Below are 20,748 nucleotides of genomic sequence, written 5' to 3'. Positions count from 1 at the left end.
CGATAGTGAGACCATAGGCTTCGTATAATAACTCTTCAGTGTTAAAACCCTGTGGGACGTAACCCAACACGGAGTTCCTGAACTTGCTCGTGGTCTCTCCTCTGCGGTATAAAGGAATCTCTGCTGACGCCATTGTTTACATTTTGTTTTATAAACATATGAATTTGCTCACAGAAGGCATCATCCTATTTACAAATTGACTTCAAAAGGCAAAAGAACTTGTGAAACTTAGTTACATTTCCAATTTTAAGCCGTTTAGCTTTGAGAACGAGCCAGTTATTGGCCATCAAAAACTGATAATTTGGTTCTTGGGTGGCAAAGGCGCTAATGATACCATATATCCTTTCTAAAATTTCGAATTTTCAAAGCATCATTGCTCAGAGAATATCGGGTACATTGCGTTCAAATTTTCAGAGATAGGCCATTTTACAATGCACTTTCAATATTCGGTACCTAAGAGCGAGTTTCAATCGAGTGTCGTAAAACAAAAACTAAAGTTATTACTTTGTCCAATCAAAAAGAACGGAGACAATCCAGTAAACCAATCAAAACTTAGCCGACACAAAGCGCGGGAAAATGTGCACGCGCGAGCCACGGTTGGTTTTGATTTCACTTTTGATTGGTTGAAAAAATTGCGCGAGATCTTTGGACCAATCACCGAGTGAAGTAGTGCAAAACCAAAGCAATTCGCTAATTACTTTCGACACTCACTTGAATACCGCTCTATTCTGGGTTGACTGATTAGCAAACGATAGCCTTATGCTGATGAAGAAAAAAAGTAGACAAAGCCCCTATATCATGGTTGGGAGGATAAATGCTCAGAGATAGGAACTACACCAAGGTACTCTAAAATCCGATCGTAAATAAATACATGATGATGATATGGTGTTGGTTGACCTAGCGCCTTTGGAGAGCAAATCGAAGCAAAGGATTTCAGAATTGACCCACCCAAAGAAAGCAAATACATCAGGAATTTATCTGTTAGAAAACATTCACTGAGCGAATCACTGAAACAAAAGAACCCTTTGTTTCGGCACCGGATGAGATTCATTCATCGACTAGTAGTAGTTGACAATACAGCTGTCTATTAAAGGTGCAAAGAGGAATCCATTGTTCTAAACGTCATAGGTCCCCATAATAGAAGCATCTCGAAAATCACTGAAATTTCCTTCCGCATTTTTATGAACTCTTAAGTACTCGCGAAGGTTCACTGGGCTTAATTAAAGGTCTAAGCGTGTTAAATAGTTCATCTTTACGGTACTTTCCATAAACGGTACAGGAAACGGTTTCCATAAAAACAAGGCTTGATTCGGGAGGTTGAGTTGGCTGCCTTTCTCTGTTTTGCGGCATGAACATCGCCGATACATAATGAAACATAATGACATGGAGCTCTGAGAAACAGAGAAGGTAAAGGTGTTGCAAGAATACCGTGACGGCAATCCATTTTTGACAAAGAACTGCACGACGTCAGGGTAGGACCCACAATGTCGACAATGATGAGATTCTATCCCCCGAAATGTAAACAAAAATTGCAATTACAGGTTATTTCAACGGTTTTTTATTCAGTGTCCAAACCCTCTGTTGCTTCAGTTTAACTCAGCTGAAGAACATCACAACGAAAATCACGACTTAAAACCCCAACATTAAACTGCAAAATGCTTGGAATTCATTCCAGTATGGGTACCCCCTTTCCCCAGGGGTGGGAGCTCGTCCATTAAAAACTGACGGGAATGCCCTAGATCACGTTTTTAACCTCACTTTGGGTGTTCCTGTTGTTAGCTCTTTTAGTATTCATACAAACGATTTATGACAAAAAAAAATCGAAAAATATTCTAAAAGAGAAAGTATTCAGGGAAGAAGTCTCAATCATCATTAAAATCATTGAAGCCTTTTGTTGCAGGGGGGTGGGGGGGGGGGGGGGGGGGGTAGCCATGTTGTAACCACAACGTTTTTTGGAACTCAAGTTAACCCGCAGATTATGAATCATGAACGTGAAAACAGGTACCAACAGACAAGAAAATAAAGCTCTCCGCGACAAGATTCCAGTTTGCGTCGATGGTATGGTCAGACTGGACTGGTGCACGATTAAAACCCCATGTACGCTGCTCCAAAAGGACATCATAGTTTGCATTTACTTTCCAAATCCTTCTTTTCCGTTTCCAGCTGTTTAAGTTCTTTCTGGAGCTTCAAGATATGATTTTCAAGCCCTTTTATCCTGTAGGCAAAGAAAACGAACTTAGAATTAATGAATAAATCGCGAAAAGAGTTGTGATTACATGCAATGACATGCAGTTTCTGCCAAAACATTTCAAACAATTTTAAACAGTTGAAACTATTTCTCCCAGGCAAGGCATTTTTCCCAAACATACACTCACATCCGAATACTTATGAGGAACAATTATTTGCCGGAAAAAGCACGAGAATCAACAACAAGCTAGAGATGAAACCCAGAAACTGATGACGAATTCCACAGTCAATCCCAAACATCGTTCCCAGGATCTCTCTTCTCTGCCTACTTAGTCGTTTAGGCAGAGAAGAGAAAACCCTGGGAACGAGGTTGGTCAATCCCTTGTCACATTGGTTGGACTGAGAGATCCAGTTGTGCTGTGCACAGCGCAATCGCTAAGTAGAGTTTGAGGCTTTTTCAGGGCGGAAGTGTATTTGCAGCCCATTCTCTACCTTGAATTAGAGCCAGTTTCAATCAAGTGTGGTAAAACCAAAACCAAAGTAATTACTTTGGCCAATCAAAAAGCACGGAGACAATTCAGTAAACCAATCAAAACTCGAAGTAATTACACGCAGCCGACACAAAGCGCGGGAAAATGTGCACGCGCGAGCCACGATTGGTTTTGGTTTCAGTTGTGATTGGTTGAAAAAGCGGCGCGAGAACTTTGAACCAATCTCTGAGTGAAGTAATCCAAAACCAAAGCAATTCGCAAATTACTTTCGACACTCAATTGAAAACCGCTCTAATGGTTATCGTTAATTCGTAATTTGTGAATTGACTATATCATTTACTGTTATCGTTAATCTGAAAGCTTGATATGGATTATGGGGAAATGGTAATCTATTTTTTAAGAGACAACCCAAGTGTATGGACGTAGGAGTCGAACCTGGGAATGTTGATTAACTCGTCACCTAACCACTTGACCACCACACCAGTAGCTAATTCAAAGATATTTTTGCCCCGCGCCAGTTTATGATTATGCAGGAAATGTAGATCTTAACAAATGTTATCGAAATCCAACAAGAAAACTGGGGGTAATCACGCATTTTTCAAAGATTCATGAATAATATTTGATGAAGGCTTTAAAATACAAAGCAATGTGTGGTGTTCTTTCTCAAATTGAAGCTTACATACCTCTCAAAAATGCATGGTAACCCCCAATTTTCTTTTGGATACCAAGAGTACTTACTAAGATCTACTTTTTCCGGATAGTTTTTAACGGCGCAAAAATATCCCTGTGTTAGAAAGATTTACCGATAGGAAACCCGAGTATCTCGAGATGCGCAGAACGTATGCGCAATAACAATAGTAGACACCGTCATTAAACACGATTTCATAATGCTGTATTATCACTCGGCAACAAACAATATTATTGATGAAATGGTAATATATGAAATGAATCATATATATGAACTGCGGATATGAAATCAAGTGAAGCTATGATCTTCGCAGTTATGAACGTAATTTTTACAAAAAACACTGCAAAAGGTCGCTTTCCAAACTCAACAAAAGACAAAGCTCAACATTTTAAAATCGAGGCTTAGGCCTAAATTACTAATCTAGCTCAGGCCTAATTACTCTTCAGCAGCGATCAGGGTTAGTATTTTGAGTATGCTGTGTCTTGATCTTCAGTGGTGAAGCGGTTCCTATAGAGTACAAACTCCTGGTTCAAATCCAATCCACGGATGTAATATTTTGTACTTCCTTATTTTCTCTGCTACCACAAGTCCCGGGACACAGTGTCCTAAAATAACGATTATAGTAAATTCTAAGCAAGTTACGAATTAACGATAATCGTTAATTTAGAGAGGAGATCACGTTGTGTATTTGGCTTCTTAGCAACCGCTTAAGTTGCTTCTGTCACTGCGATGATCTTTTATACTCTTTTTCTTTACCATCTCAGCTTTAGAACGAACAACACAATCAGCGGTGACAAACATGAGATACAAAGGGAATCCTCTGAAATTACATTTTAGCATAGTTCATATAGATGGACTGCTTATGAAACTCTCCAGAAACTTCAAAAGTGAGAACAGCGACATCGCGCTTCACTTTAAATTGACGGTGACCACGCACTATCTTTTGTCCACCGTCCAAATGAGTTTTGAATAAATTTATCGAAACTTTTGATTTGGCTGTCTTTTCGAAAAAAGGTGTCGTTTGTGCATGGTCAGGGCCAAAAACAGTGAACAAAAACAAAAACCAAATAAAAAAAAGGAAACTTGCCGAGTTTCATAACTATCTCCATATTATATTAACTATGGTTTTACTCCATGTTTCGTATGCTTCAACATACATCATCAGAAGTGACTATTAATAACCGAACAGTCATAAATGCCCTTGCACCAAGATATTTACGTGATTTAGTGCATGTTAAGGAAAATCCGTCTACGGTATGCAATCTAAGGACGGTTTATTGCTTTTAGCATCAGCTGGTACAACATAGCAATTCCAGAATTTACAATACTCAATTGAAAACCGCATTTTCACTCTCAACAATACTCAATATAACAACAAGCTGCTTCACCTGATTTTTCTTTCCAACTTTTCCTTTTCCTGTCGTAAAGATAACATTTTTTTCATTTCCTTACGAGGCATCTCCAAGATCCTTTGCAGTTCTTCGTCTCTTTGAACTAATTCCTCTCGCTGTTTCCTCCAATCCTGTCGAGTTGAAACATCATCGACATACTGTTGTGGAGCCAAAACGTTCTCCCGCGGTAAAGACTCTATGTTCATAACGCTCTCAGTACTTGACAAGCTGTTGACACTCGCATCTGAATAAATTCCACTGGTGTCTGAACTCGTGGCAGACGGAGATGGAGGGCGAGCTAGATTCCTGAGTACACTGTACTCTCCTTCTGCTGGTGCGATCGGATACACATCACGGTTCGTGTCACTGGCTAAATTCGCCGAGCGAGGAAGCTCAAATTCGCAAGGTTCACTGTTGGAAGATCGAGATGACAGGCTTGCATCCTGGTACAACCTGCTTCTTGCTCCAGTTGGTGCAGAAAATTCGGTATTGTTGGAGCGAGAAGGAGACAACAATTCAAAATTGCTGTCAGGGGGTGGGGGGACGTACAGTTGTTCTCTTGATTGTCGCCCACTCAATTCTGAATGAGACCCTGCTGGTGACAAATCGTTCCTGTCCTTTATCTCTATCAAGTTGTCTTCCCAATCAGAATGAACTGAAAGCGTTTCCCATTGATGCGACTCCAGCTTCCTCTTTGTAAGTGATGGCTGCTGTCCTGCTGCAAAAGATTAAACAATAACGAACCTCATTTAAGTGTCAAGTCTTCTAGCGCAAGGTTTAAGTGTGAGGGCTGTGATCACGACTACGCGGGGAAACAGCTAGGGCCTTGAGTAGAAGACGAAAATACAAGTTTAAAAGAAAACAAGTACGATCAAGGAGACTATAACGATCAAGGTCACACGCTCGTCCCTCCGGCAAAAGTGAACTTTGTAAAGTTTTTGTTCTATTCCGAGTTTTTAGCCCTTTTATTTGAGTCTAGTATTTGGTGAAAGCGGCCTAATTATCTACCAACATTCGCAGTGTTACAAGTAATTATGTTTAGTGGTAACAACTCAGGTGACTTCTATCAAGTACTATACCGTATACGACCGATAGCTTCCGACGCACTCGTCATGCAATCTTTCCTCCTCGCGTGACGGGTCACAAAAATGCTATACGACCGATGGTCGATCGACGCCTGTGCTGCAACTTTACAAAACTGGCGCCTGAACAAGAATTTAATGGTGGATATAAATTTGAGTTCATTCCCACACTCTACCTGAAGAAAATTGATTGTTGTTGAACCTCTGGGGATTTAGTGATTTACCATCAACTGGACAAAGACATGAAAAGTCTGACCGAGACAGATTACATTGCAATGGGTCTATTTCAGCAAAGCCCATTTTCACCAGCTGAACATTCAAACTTGGACAGAAGAGTGAAGATTCAAACAGCTCTACATGGAGAAGACCATTTGGCTCTCGTTTTACAACTGATGCTTTCATTGCCTGAAAAAAAAAAGACAAGGTCTCTACACAGTTTTCAGAATTCACTTTCACATCTCAATGCCCTTAAAATCCTCCCTTGAGGAACTCATAGCTGCGCAGCATCTTGCCAACTTGTCGAGCTCCTGCAGGCAACCGAACGGAAGGGAATATTACATAGTACAAGCAACGCGTTTACGTGACAAAGCAAATAGCAGACTGCTGCTTTTCATACTAAAAGTACAAATATTCATTTATTTTCTTCAAAAGGGCAAGGTATCGAATCCTGAAATCTGATTGGTTCTTCTCGCGGTCCGGATTTTCCTATCTCTGCCAACAGGAACTGGAACGCTCTGAAGTTTTTATCCTCGACCTTAAATTTCCGGCATTTTTTGACACCGATCCGTTTACATACAAAATAAAATTAGTTTCAAAACAGTTTTTTATTTGACAAGAGGCTTGGAAACAGAATTAAAATAAAAATATTTCTCCCTTAAATGTTCAGTTTGTGAGTCGTCTACAGCATTTCCTATAGTTTTTTTATTTGACAAGAGGCTTGGAAACAGAATTAAAATAAAAATATTTCTCCCTTAAATGTTCAGTTAGTAAGTCGTTTACGGCATTTGCTATCAAACACGATGCGAGTCAACAATTACAAAAGTGATTTCAGAGAGGGAGAGAGAGAGAGAGAGAGAGAGAGAGAGAGGAAAAAATAAATAAGTTATTTACCAGCTAAGGGTCGCGGGTCCGTATAGTGAAAAAATGTGACCTCGGTCTTACAAAAGCTGCCCGAGGCCGCACCGGTCACAGTTTTTCGCAAAACGGACCTCCCAGCCGGCAAATGACATATATTTATTTTAACATCTCTCTCTTCTGAAAAATCACTTAATATCTTTGGAGAATAGGGAAGAGATCTGCTAAAATCAAACTAGTTTCTTTGATTTTGACAAAACTCAATGTCACCCTGACGTTTGCTGTGTGCCGTAAAGGAGATGCTAATTATCTGAAGACAGGACTTGGCGCAACGGTTACAGCACTCGATAGCCAGCCTTGGTTACATAAGTGGCCATCGACATTATCGTCATATCATTGTTGTTGTCACTCTCATCATTATTTGATGAAGTATGTTTCATGGATCACATAATCAATTTAACAAATAGATTTCACGTTGCAGTGCGTCTGTTCAATAGAGAGATTAGAAACGCGAAAGTCAGAAGTGACCACGTGACCATGATTTTCCCGCCATTTTCTACGTTTGCCGGCTGCGTTCTTGCCGTTTGTGAAAGTAGGCATTTTCGTGTTTGCCGTATACGTGGAATTTTCTTCACGTTTTCTTCAACATAAGAAGTTGTTTGCCAAAGAAAAGTGCTCCACAACCATTTTTCGGTATGGCAAAGGAGGGAAAAATTAGGTTTCATGCTTATAGATAGTTCAAGTCATAGCTGACTCCTTGCTGCAATGAACTCACTTTGACTATATTGACCGACAAAACTGCTTCTTCGAAACTCTCAAAATTTGACGGGTAAGGATTTTCATTTCATATAGCGTCTTTTTCTACAAACAATGTTTAAAAAGACTCCGTGTTTTTGTTTTTGCTTTTTAGTAACTAAATACTCGAGTTGCCGTAAGTCACGCGAAGCTAGAGTCACGCGAACGTGATGCTATATCTCTCTATTAAGCATTGCGTTTACGTGAAATGGAAAACGCGAAACGGTGGGTTGCTGCTTGTCTTAAAAGCGTGAAAATGATGTTATTCTAACTCGTCCCTCTCTTTTGAAAAGTTACTTGATACCTTCTGCTAACACGCAAGAAATGAGCTCATATCAAACGAGTTTCTTCCATTTTTAGCAAAACACGAATTTTATTTCAATCTGACCTTTGCCGTAAACGCGATTCTTCAGTCAATCTCTTTAAAAAATAGATTCCATGTTGCCGTGCGTCTGTTCAGTAATAGATCACAGATGACGTCAAAATGGGTAACAAAAAAAGTGGCACACGAGGCGATAGCCGAGTGTGTCACTGATGTTCTTACCACATTTTGACGTCTTTTGTGATGTACTACTGAACACAGACGAACGGCAACTCTCATAGGTGAGAACCAATCACAATGCGTGCATTATTGAGCTTATTAAATATCGAGAAAGGTGCAATACTGACCAATTCAATAGCTATAGTGTCATTTCTTTTGGGTTTCCTACACTGCTTCTCTGAGCATAGTTTAGTAATCATTATTAAGTTTTGTCTCCGCGTTTTCGTAGACCAAGTACTGAGGTTCAAACGACGCCGGGTACCTTCCTTAATTACCTGTCTCCTCCTTCTTGCATCGTCTAATAACCGCGTTGCTCCTTCTGAATAAATGTTCATTCCTTGCCTTTTTCGTATTCCTGCAAGCTTGGCATGGTTTGCTTGAGGAGGAATGTTCTTAATAGATGCAGGAAGTTCATACAGAGTCTTTAATGGAGCCATTTCAACATTCCCGTAGTCAATATCCTTAACTTTCACCTGACAAGAGCGTGAGAAAAAAATTGATTAGTTTGGGCATAAATGTGTCTCCGGGTAAAAATGAAGAGATAAGGGATGGCAGGGATGGCGCAGTGGTGAGAGCACCACCCTCCCATCAATGTGGCCTGGGTGCGATTCCCAGACTCGGCGTCATATGTGGGTTGAGTTCTGCTCCGAGAGGTCTTTCTCCGCGGGTATTTTCTTCCCTTCATAAAAACCGATGTTTGACTGATCTGAGTTGAATTATAATGATATGTGCATTAACTGTGGGTCATTAAAGAACCCACACACTGTTCGTGACGAGTAAGAGAAGGTCCCCCGGTGGTGTGGTCTGTCCTTCTTCCACTTACATGCATGGGTTGGGAGGGTGGATGAGATCAAATATGGACTGATAGCGGCTACCAGACGCCTTTACAAGCTGAAGTTCGATCTCACCCCAGACAAAGAATTGTAAACCGCCACGAGACTTTGTGGTGTGTGCGGTATATAAATCCTAAACCATAAACCGTTAATTTGTACGTACATTGTCCCCAATAGCCCATTTCCGAGTTGCTACATGCCTCAGCTTCAAAGCGAGTCCTGGTGCACAACCATTCAAATGGAAACTCATTTCCCTTACAATAGTTGAGCACCAAGACTCGTTTCGAAACCGAGACAAACAGCAACTCGGAAATGGCCCATTAGTGCTCAGTGCTCCAGCGCTAAAAGACTTGACACTTAAATAAAGTTCATCATCATCGTCACCATAAGGTCTGCCTCCATCCACTATCTTTCAAAATATTTCTGCTGAAAAGTTACACGTAGAAAATAAAAAAAGGAAAAGGAAAGTGAACCCTGACTGAGTTATGTGTATTTGAGGTTTGATACGAGAGCTGCAGGCGGCGTATTGTCAAGAGTACTTCACTGAGAGCGACAAACCAGTACTGACCTAACTTTTAATGATCGTTTTCCCTTGCTTGGCTACTTTTCGATTCATGTACACATGGTTCATGCAAAATTTTGGAGAAGAAAATCAACGTTTTTTCAAGCACCAAAGTCCATTTATTCAAGGGCTTGCAGTTGTTTTCCAACAAATCAAGAGAAAATGACACGAAATAAAAATAATTAATCACAATTCTTCTGCACGGAAGAAGGTCGAAGAAACAGCACTTGAACCAAACCAAGACGATAATGTAGCTTTTGATTGAAATTTGATGTGAGATTCAAGCGCACTTTCGTGCCACTCTTATTCTCGTGTTTCACAATACTTTCGAAACAACTGGAGGGGGTTAGGGTAATGCAATATCTAACCCTTAAAGAAGGTACGCTTCCTAGGGTACGTCAAATAAGGGCCAATGAACTATCCTAGAAACAGGAATTTAAACGAATGCTCAATGGCAAACAAACTCATTGACAAATGAATCATACAGAAAACATGCTTATTTATTGCTGGGCTCTCAAACTTTCATACAACCAAAACAATGCTTTGACACTGAAGACTATTTCATTCGAGGAGCTTTCACAAACTTTCAAGGACCATTGTCGAAAATTAAAGGACTTTCCAAGGATTTCCCCCTTTTTGTCAATTTTCAAGGACTTTTCAAGGATATATTATCAATATTTTCAAGGACTTTTCAAGGCCTTTGCGCACCATGTGTATATCAAAAGCTCTTTACTTTATAAACATGTGACGTAAACGGAGACCTCTTGCATTGATTGACTAAGAGCCTTAGCATTTAGTGGGAAAGGAGAGACGGTCTGGTAGTGAAAAGCGCACTGGATTCTCGACGCAAGGGTTGCATGGTGGTTCAACAGAGAGATTAAGCATGACGTTCCAGAAGGAAACTGCAAAAGTCACATCAAAGAAACTGTTTTGGTTTCAGCTTATTTCAGAGATCGAGCAACCTCTAAAAAGAAAGAGACAAGAAAGAAACTAGTTGCTTGGCGAGTAGCGAAAGGACAAGCAAAAAATCAGAGTCCTGGGCAAGATACGAACCTACGATCTTCGCCGTAACAATGGTCGGAAGCTCTACCCACTAGACCACTAGAACTCCCGGGAAGCTAGGCAGTTTACTTGTAGCTAGCTAGGTGCTGCATGAGAGAGACAAGGCAAGCTGGCAAGCTGTAGTTAGTCGTTTGCCGCCAATATTTGGGGTGTGCTAAATCTCTCTGTCCCCCGTCATAGATCCTTTCCATAAATGGCGCCCAAATTTGAATAACAATACTTGATACATCCTTAGCCTCACATTAATGAGAAAAATCCTTTGTCTTGAAACATAAACACGAGGCTAAGGATGTATCAAGTATTGTTATTCAAATTTGGGCGCCATTTATGCAAAGGGTCTATTGTGTTCGGTCTTCAAACAAGAAAATGTTGTTTGTATTTGGAAAATTAAGAAGACCGGTGTAGACACATGTCAAGGAAAACAAGAGGTGCTCGGTCTAATAGTTCACGCAGTAGCGGCATTATGGAGTGATCTTTAAAGTGAAAGTTAAAGTCTAAAATGCATTTCCCTGCAATAAAAAACAATGACGCCCCTTTACATGTTCTAAAATTCAATGCAACTGTCCAGTGAATGACAACAGTCTTCTGCACTAAAAGTAAAAACACTTGCAAAGGGCAAGAGCCACTATTTTTTGCACTCGCACTCTTCCGTCATTGCCGGAAAATATCAATTCCCTTCCTTAATTTTGGAAGCGCTTGCTGCAGAGTTTCATCTGTGCAGTTTCTTCATTTTAATTCTGGAATAAAGAAATAGTCTTCCAGTGGTTCAGACAGAAAGACAAACACGAAGGGAATACTGTACCTGGTCTATTCCATGTCCAGCATTTCCTGGGATATCAATGATTTCAACGCGAAATTTCTTTGTGTTATGCGCCTTTACCACCACATCTCCTTTTCTTGGGTATATCTGGTTACAGAAAATATGAAACCCACTGTTTATAACAAAAAAAAAGAAAAGCAATTTCGTGGTTTAGCTACATCACAAACGGTCTTAAAAAAGTTTCTTGGATAGCACCATATCTTGTGGCACTTACCCCGATAATTTTGCCCCATATGCGATAAACCTGTAACCGCAATGTGCCCTCGTGTCAATTATTAATTTAATGTTACCGGTTTTGCCCTCACCGCGAATTCTGTGAAAACTTAGAAAGTTAATGAAATAAACCTTTAAAAGCCCTCAGGAAGAGTCCAAGGAGATTAAACCCAACCAATCTCAAACATATGCTATTTTGGAGCACTGCATCATGACCTCACCTTTCCTCCTTCAGCCTTTGCGTCTACCGCATCTCCCAAAATGCTTCTAATTGTGGCAAGGAGTTGTCTTGCTTTGCCCCGAGCCATGAAAAACGATAGATTATCAGGTGAGACAACCTTGAAGAAGAAGAAGAAGAAGAAGAAGAAGAAGAAGAGTAATAAGAAGAAATATATATATATGTTTTCCTGACACAACTGCCTTTTACTGTCTTATCTTTACTCGCTTACACGCGATCCCAAATTAATTTTTGAAACATTAAAGTGTTCTTCCTTTTTTTTCGTACCCTTGTTTTACGAAACAATGTCTTGCGGTGGAAAATCTTGAAAACAAAGATTTTACAGTCCTCTAGCTTATAAATTACATGTACCACAATAGCCTCATTAATTTGCTGGTAACCAGCAACGTCCTTCATGAACATAAGCCTAAGAATCCTTTAAGATCCTTGAACACTTCAACCAAAGATCTTTTGAAACGAAGCTGGGGATCCTTAGATGCATGTACCTTAGCAATGATTTCAGAGGCCAGTAATCTTCAAAAAGGTGTTTGAAAATCATTCAAAGACAGCCGCTACCACTCTCTTCTCTTCCCTCTAACACAATAACTATTGTAGTAAATGGTTTGAACCCAGGAGTTACATGTACATACATGTACCTTGATGACATTTGATCGTCTGCGTGAAAGTTGTCTAGAGATCTCTAGAAGGACTGTCAACAGGACTACTTTCACGTAGACGATCAAATTCTATTGAGTAGACGTGCCACAAGTCGACCTCACGATAACCCCAGAAGTGATTTTTCGTACGCGAAGTGAATGTACTGATGACTGTGTCAACCAATGACTTACATTTGACAACATGACATCTATGACCTCCTTTTTCTCAAATAACTGGTTCGGCAGTGTCTGTTGATGTTGAAAAACTTCCTTTGGTAATTCTCTACCTGGATCAAATTTGGCATTCTGTGGAGTCTGTTGATCCAATTTAGTTTTCTCACCCTGAAAAGGGCTTTGTGTAGACTGTGGCTGGGTACCATCCAATACGTTGCGAGTGACATCTAAAGGACTGTTGGTTGGCTGTTCCATGTAGGATGTAGTTGAATGGGTTTCATGAGCAGTCTGAGTTTTCATAAATGGATGCGGTGGAATATGTCTTTCCGCTGACTTGGAGCGCAGTGACTGTGGTTGAATGGATGTTTGGAAAGCTGGACTTTGGATCGTCTCTTGAGTGCCTGTTGTTGTCTGATGAACATATCTTGTCTTGGCCATTTGTTGATTAATGCTTGAATCATCAAGAACCAACTCAACTTCAATAATGTGTGGCTAAGAAAGAGGACACAAAGTTAGGTAATAACAAGACCTACTGCTACATGAACATGTGGACTTGGGCCGAACTCAAGACCTCGGGCACAGTTTTTACGGACCTCCGGGCCGGTGAATAACATGTACATGTATGTAGGGGTGTCTTGGAGCATGCCCTTTAAAAAGGACACTGCAAAACGCCACACTTCAAAATGAGCCAAATTGATGATCACTTTTAGATGACTTCACGTTGTCATTGCCAGAATGAATTATTTTTAATCTTAGGCTTGAAAAGAATACGTCTTAGATTTTTTTAAATTTAGCGAAAAAAGTATCCGACTCCTCTTAGTGAAACAGCCAACACTTTTAGACGGCTGCCAGTCTTACCGAAACCACTGAGAGTGCATATAAGAACTCACTTAGAAGTGTTCATACGTTCCCGATCAGAGTGGAATTAAAACCAAGGAAAACACGTGATGAACGTCTAACTTATGGATTGTATAGAAACCCTTCTCATTTCCTGCTGTTGTGATTTCTCAGATTTTCCCCCTTAGTCTAAGGGCTGAGGCCCCCCCAGCCCCCCCGGCTCCGCGGTCCCAGTTAGATACTGGCCCTTTAGTTGAAAGGCCTGATAACTTTGTATACAGTGGATATGTCACTCTCCAGAATAATTATTGTTGTGTGTGTGTGTGTGCAAGTTTATTGAACATACAATAATACTATTACAAATATTTACAAGTACATGTACATTTTATAAGTATCTAAAATGAATTATTTAATTCCTTTTTACGAGTGACTAAAACAGTTACGGGTAGTATATTTACTACATGCACACCTTCTGTAGTTCCAATGTCGTACAATACTAGTACTATAAACTGAAACTGACATTAAACAGACATACACATAAACGAGAAAGAGAAAAACAAAAACAACAATAACAACAACAGCAACTGTCAACAATAACAAGGGATGGTAAAAAAAAAAAACAGGACTAAGACACAAAAGACACACAAAAAAACAAAACAACAACAACAGCAGAAACATTCAAAACAGCAAGAAAGAACAAGAGAGTACGAAAACGGTAATTGAAGGCTTATACGAGGAACTGATTGCTGTATCCTTATCAGTGTTAAAAGAGCTTCTCAATTACCTTCAACTGTACTCTCCAAAATAGAAATACCCCATCTTGGCCAAAGCTTTTCATACATGCCTTTACCAGAAGCTCATGACTTTGAAGCGTCTAACTCTGGTTCAGAGCTGGGGTTTTTTGAGTTTAAAATTTTCCCTATTTGGATGTAACGTAGCTCGTGCATTTTACCGTGCGTGCAGCTTTGATCTGATTAATTTTATTTCTGTCCATATTTGGGTATAAATTTGGTGTCCTAAAATCCTCAGCTTTGTTCCAAGGAAAAGAGTTGCAAGTTACACACTTCAAGGTCATCTGCTTCTGCCTTTACATGGACGTGCATCGAGTGTGCATCTTCATGGTCATGTGAGTAAATACTGAAATCTTTGTGAAAATTGAAACAGTTCCAGTTATTAAATTTTATCAACCTGATAAAGTCATCTGGCCTTTGAACAACTTGAGGCTGAACAATAAATTTGACAACTGATGGAGGAGGAGAGGGGAAGCCATCTCAGTACCAATGCTTGCGAGGAGGTAAAGGAAGGGGGAGGGGGGGGGGATTTCTTTCCTTAGCTACTAAACTCAAACCGTACCCAAGTTTTCCTGATCACCTTCAGTTATTAACCAAAACTCTTTTCCGTTTTCATGCTTACAAGAATCATTTGAATGACACAAACGTACTCACAGTGTACTTGTAGTGTTCTGTGCGGGTTACATTTTTACACAGTTGTACATAGGATCCTCACACTTACCAGTGTCTCTTACAGACACCTGAAAAATTCAGGTGGCTTCGACAAATTCAAACCCATGACCTCTGCGATGCCAGTGCAATGCAGGTGCAAATACATGTAATCTACCAATTGAGCTATGAACCCACTCAGTTGGGAGCAGGTCAATTTGTTTGGGCTCGTGTATTCCATGTGCAGAAGTCGATGAATGAAAGAAATGTGTATATTTGGAAAGCAGACTCACACATGAGCTCAATGAATTGAGTTGCTCCCAACTAAGTGGCTTTATACTGTACATGTAGTTCAGTTGGTAGAGAATTGCACTGGCATCAAAGAAGTCTTGGGTTCAATTCCCCTTGAAGCCAACTGAATTTCTCTGGTGTCTATAAAATAATTTGCTTAATTGTCCAGATAAGTGAGAAGATCATGTCTCCCATTCAGTAATAATAAATTCTTGTTGTGACCATACCTTATTGGGGTCTGAGGATTTAACCTTCCTTGCCCAACAAACTTTATTGCAAATTAAATCACGGAGGTATTTGGATCCTTCAGTTTGAAAATCCAATGCCAGATTCGCTGCATTCTTAAGACCTGTAAAATCACATAATATACAGTTACTGCAGAATTGAAGAAAATGTTACTTTTTTTTTCTATAAAAAGGATGCTCCTTCCCTCATCTCTGTATCCTTGATTATCTGGATATTTTCTTAACATTTGAATAAGTCAGCTACATTAATTTATTTTCTGTACATTGTTCACAGAATTGACATCACAGTCAAGCTGCATGACAACAGATATGGCCAAAGGAATTCAGCTTTCATTGTCTGTGGCAAATGGAAGGCACTCCGTCAAGCACTTGGGCCCACAAAAATGGCCCACAATTCCTCAGACAATCCCTAGATCATCAACCGTAAGAAAATTCAAAGAAAATTATCAGAACTAAGGACCTAAGTACTTTAATCCAGTCTCATTGTGGACCTAACTGTCATCTCTGCAATTTTTCATTCTCATGCACTTTCAATATTGTAATTTTTTTCACTTGAATAACTTTGCAAGTGTCCCCAATTACATGTAGTGGGAATGCTAAATCACTTTGACCTTGAAATAAAGGTTATCCATTCACTCATAAAATAATTATTAGTCCTGTGACAGAAAGAAGTCAACTCACCTGCCAACTTGAAAGGCAATGCTTGTGGAGCAAGGTCCCAAAAGTTTGGAGCTATTTCCACAAAATTATCCCAAGAAATCCATTCAAAGTTGCCATAATCTACAAAAAACACTTTTGCTTCTCTCTTTTCTCGTACACTAGCTTCCAAACACCAGCACCTGTGTTGAATGAGGAAAGAATAGGCATTGACTTTTGGAGCAAGGGAAAAGGCACCTGGTTATTTACACGCTGATCAAACTATGCACACTGAAAAAGTCATTAATCTGATGGCAAGGGTGTAGCAGCTGAAATCATCGGTGTCACGTTGAAGTCCTCAGAGCTTACAAGTTTTTACATCCCACACTGTTATTATTATGAAACTGATAATGATAATAATAACAATAACAGGGATTTACAGTACATGTATTTTGCATACATGTCATAAATGACAATATATGTACATTATTATATACTAGACAGGAGTGTTCTACAGAAAAATACACCAGTCATAAAATTCATTGGAAACTGCATCTGGGACCCAAGTGGCGAATTGTCCATATTCTCACTTGTGAGGATATTGATGACATCATTTCCCGCCTAAATTGCATGGTTATTTGTGCAAACAGTGAGTGAAAAATGGCAAGCAATAAATTCGTGAAGTTCTCTGAAGCTGATGTAAAACCCTTCTCTGAGAGACAAGAAAATGTTTTCAAGAAGAATAAAACTTCACACAACTTAAAATTGTTCAAGGCATTCCTTGCAAGTGAAGAAGAAATGCAAAAATTGAAGAATTTCCACCGCTGAGCTGATAAAGTTTGTGCTCGGTGTTGGAAGAAAAAAAGGAAAATTATATGTTAACTCAAAGGTATGAACTCAGATGGAAGCACACAAAAAGAGATACAGTTCAGTACAAAAATTACACGCTGAAACACAGACAGTGGGAGGAATTTTATTGCAAGTGAAGAAGAAATGCGAAAATTGAAACCTTGCACATATATGGAAATTGTCCCTTGTTTTGATAGGTGTCAATTGACCATGACATGGGGGGTGTCCAAATTATATCAAAGATGTACACTGTAAAATATAAGCTGGAGTTTGGCTGCCTTTATGAGCTCTAAACTTGAGCCCGGGATATGGTCATGTGATACTGGTCACATTGGCATTCACGGAGGGGTGGACGCAAGTATGGTCGCATAGTAACCAATAGCAAATTATCTCGCACAGATGGGTTACTATTATATTTTCTTACCCATGGTGCTCCGTGCACGCCTTCTAGAGGTCACTTAAGCTAAACAAGTAATTGTGCCCCTCATCTAGGATTGTGACAGACAGCATTGAATTCACTTTGTTGGTTACCCTTTTTAACAATCTATAAGTGTTTCACTACATATTATTGGCAGCAGTAAAAATGGAAGCCACTGGTTGAAAATTGAACTTCCGATTTTCAATTATTAATTCTAATTTTTATTGTGGCAACCGAACCATTCAAATAGAGTTCAGCTGGTGCTTCACGGAGTCCCCAAGTCATTTCTGTTTTGGCCAATCCTTAATTGTGACCCTCCTTGGGAAAACCAGGCTTAATGAAAATTGCGTTGAGCTGTGTTTCAGAGCAACGCATTTGGAAACCTTGAAATGCATTCAAAAACATTCTCAATGCATTCTGAAACGTTTGCAATGTTCCCCAACGGAAATAGAAAACGTTCCATACCATTGAAATAATTATCATAATTTTCAAAACAATAATTATTATAAACATTTATAAGCATCATTAATTTTTGCTGCATTAGGATACATCGGATTCCACAAAAAACACTCCAACAGTGTCAATGACTGATTGTCACGAGTATAATTCAGCTGTGTCCTTCTACAACTTAGTAGAATTACAATGTAGTAGAGTGCTTTTTTAAAAATTAACCTTTGGCGTCCAAACAAGCCTAAACCGGCCAGACTAATAGTATTCTACTCTGTCTAACGCCAGACGATTTTACTCGTCAATGGGGAACCCCGGGAGTCAAATACAAATGGCACTTTCAGAAATACGTATAATTATTTCATATCTTGTCAGGGATGTCATACGTGTGAGCTTAAGTATACTATTATAATTTAGGTTTTTACCCTGTTCTGAGTTAAAAACAGCAAATTTAGCACGACAGTGCCTCTTTAAGTCCTAAAGAGCGTGGTTTGGAGCTAACCTCCATTAAAGAAATTTAGTTTCTCTGAGTCTGGGCTGCCACTAACTGAGCTACTAACAGTACACATTATGCTGTAACTGTGCTGAAGTTCAACTTCCAGGATTAAACCCAATGTGCCTCAAGTATACCTTGAATCAGACAAGTGTAAATTACATACCTATACCACTGTGTATCCTCTGAAAATAAAGCAGCTCCCAACTGATGTTTGACTGGAATACATCCCACATTTTTCTTAACAGTCTGAAGTTCCCCTTGAATTTTTTTGAGTCTTTTATAGCTGTCGCTCTGAAAATTACGCATGGAGTAATGTGGAAATTAAAGTCAAGAGCCTTAAAATACAATACATATTTTTTCCCTTTCATTTGCACAAGGATCCCATTCCATAGCTAACCTACACAGGACAAGAGTGAAATGTACAAGTTGACTACCACGGCTGAATGATTGCTAGTAAAATAATTTTAAGGTGGACATGGCTGCAGTGTGCAACTACCTATCCCAATCACTTACGCAAGCCAATTACATGTATTTGAGACAACTGAGATGATGGGGAAGCAGCTGAAGGATGAAGGCTCAATTTTTTCTAGGTCTTCTTTTCAACCACACTTTGCCATGAGCAAAACTGATGTCAACTACTATAAAGTGTGTAAGAAGTTGTGAACTCAAGACTGCTTCTCAGTTTCACAAACATGCCAAATAAGTCTGTTGTTGTTGCTGAATTTCAACAGCGGATCATTAGCAATAATAATAATAAAATAATAAATAATAATAATAATAATAATAAATTTAAAGTATTATTATAATTATTTACTACTTAATCAGGTCTTAAGTATTGGAGACATTAATCGCCCTTTTAGTACGTAGTACAGATGGCATTTATTGAGTGGGAGACATGGACTTATAAGTAAACTGCAGCAATGGATGGCACATTGTTTGATTTTGATTGACAGGATAGTCTGACATCCTTTTTGCTCTTGGAAAGACAGACAGTAACAAATTAGAACCAACATAAATTATGGGTGTTGGACTTGCAAATAATCTCAGGTTCCTCCTGCTAAGTGCAGCTAAATAATCAAATACATAAATAAATAAATGAAAAAGCATAATGATAAATTAAAAATAATGATAATAATGTCAGCAGGAAAGATGAGGGGGAGGACCGAGGCTTGATGCTCAGTAGAAGGACGCCGTTGCATGATCAAGTTCAATCCTGGGCTTCGAGGACTACATACCCGTATCTACAGAGCGACTTTTGGATTTTGAAACACTTCTCCAGCACAGTTCACAGGTAACAGAAGACAGGGTCTCGTTACACTTTTTGTGTTGTAAAATTCCATGACTTTTGCCAGGGACCTATGAAAACCCAGAATATGAATTCCGCATATGAAATTGGACAGCTTCAATTGTGTTGCTAGAAGATTGTGACAAAAATTTTATTTTGTCTGTGCTTAGAGCTAATTTTCCAGGATTTTCCATGACTTGTCTTCATTTTCCAGGATTTTCACAAGATTAGAAATCCAGGACTTTCCAGGATTTCCTGACGGCAGGCTACAAACCACCACGCGAAGGATGTGGCAGGTACAAAACAAAGGCCCCGGGCCATTGTTTTCCCAAGACAGAAAGAATCTAAAACACTCATACAAGCTAACATGAGGCCTAATTGCTTTTAGGCCTAAGGTTAGGTTTTATGAATGTTTCGGATACTTTCTGTATTGGTAAACAACACTGACCTGTGAGTGGGTGTCGTACCTGCAATGGAAGATTGTGGGCTGTCGAGCACAAAACCATTCCGGGGGGGTTATACGAGGAAAGCAGAAAGAAAGGAAAGAGAGGTGGTCTCAAAAGATGATGCATGGTCAGTTTAGTAGGACAGAAGTAGCATGTTACAGACCACAAATCTTGGCTGTGGCTACAGAAAATGATAATTGGAAACTAGAAAGAGAGAGCCTAATTACAGTACGGAGCCCAGGAAAGGCCTGAGAACAACCTGTACCAAAACAACGATTGACAAGTCACAAAACAACCCTACATGCGACAAGTGCAACAAGGAAGATAGCACAGGAAGAGCAAAAGAAGCAGACATGATAACGTTGGGAAAGCATACATGGGAACTCTGTAGAGCAAAGGGATTTGAACATGCAGAAAAGTGGGCTGAAACACACCCCAGAAGGTGTCTTAGAAAATGGGGCTTGGAGACAACTTTTGTGGGATTTTCTGCCAGACTGATAAGTGCTAACAGCAAGACGACCGGATCTGCTGTTTGCTAGACAAGGGGAGACAAAACAATGTGCAAAATAGTTG

At 39.6% G+C, this 20,748-nt stretch overlaps 1 protein-coding gene across 1 annotated transcript in view; it reads right to left on the bottom strand.

The window, feature by feature from the left end:
• Positions 1-1,542: 1,542 nt before the first annotated feature.
• The window catches only part of LOC138037369 (uncharacterized), a 27,695-nt gene continuing 8,489 nt past the window's right edge, over positions 1,543-20,748 (bottom strand). The window contains exons 2-12 of the mRNA XM_068883307.1: positions 20,178-20,196; positions 18,608-18,735; positions 16,280-16,437; positions 15,581-15,702; positions 12,805-13,278; positions 11,961-12,077; positions 11,509-11,613; positions 8,525-8,722; positions 6,016-6,244; positions 4,755-5,475; positions 1,543-2,215 (exon numbers count right to left, since the gene is read on the bottom strand). Coding sequence (XP_068739408.1) covers positions 2,119-2,215; positions 4,755-5,475; positions 6,016-6,244; positions 8,525-8,722; positions 11,509-11,613; positions 11,961-12,077; positions 12,805-13,278; positions 15,581-15,702; positions 16,280-16,437; positions 18,608-18,735; positions 20,178-20,196 — 2,368 coding nt within the window. The 3' untranslated portion in view covers positions 1,543-2,118. The remainder of the gene's footprint in view (positions 2,216-4,754; positions 5,476-6,015; positions 6,245-8,524; positions 8,723-11,508; positions 11,614-11,960; positions 12,078-12,804; positions 13,279-15,580; positions 15,703-16,279; positions 16,438-18,607; positions 18,736-20,177; positions 20,197-20,748) is intronic.

The sequence above is a fragment of the Montipora capricornis genome, chromosome 2 (genome assembly GCF_036669925.1).
Source record: "Montipora capricornis isolate CH-2021 chromosome 2, ASM3666992v2, whole genome shotgun sequence".
NCBI lineage: Eukaryota > Metazoa > Cnidaria > Anthozoa > Scleractinia > Acroporidae > Montipora > Montipora capricornis.
Note: the sequence above shows the minus strand (reverse complement) of the source record. Positions and strands in the feature narration are given on the sequence as shown.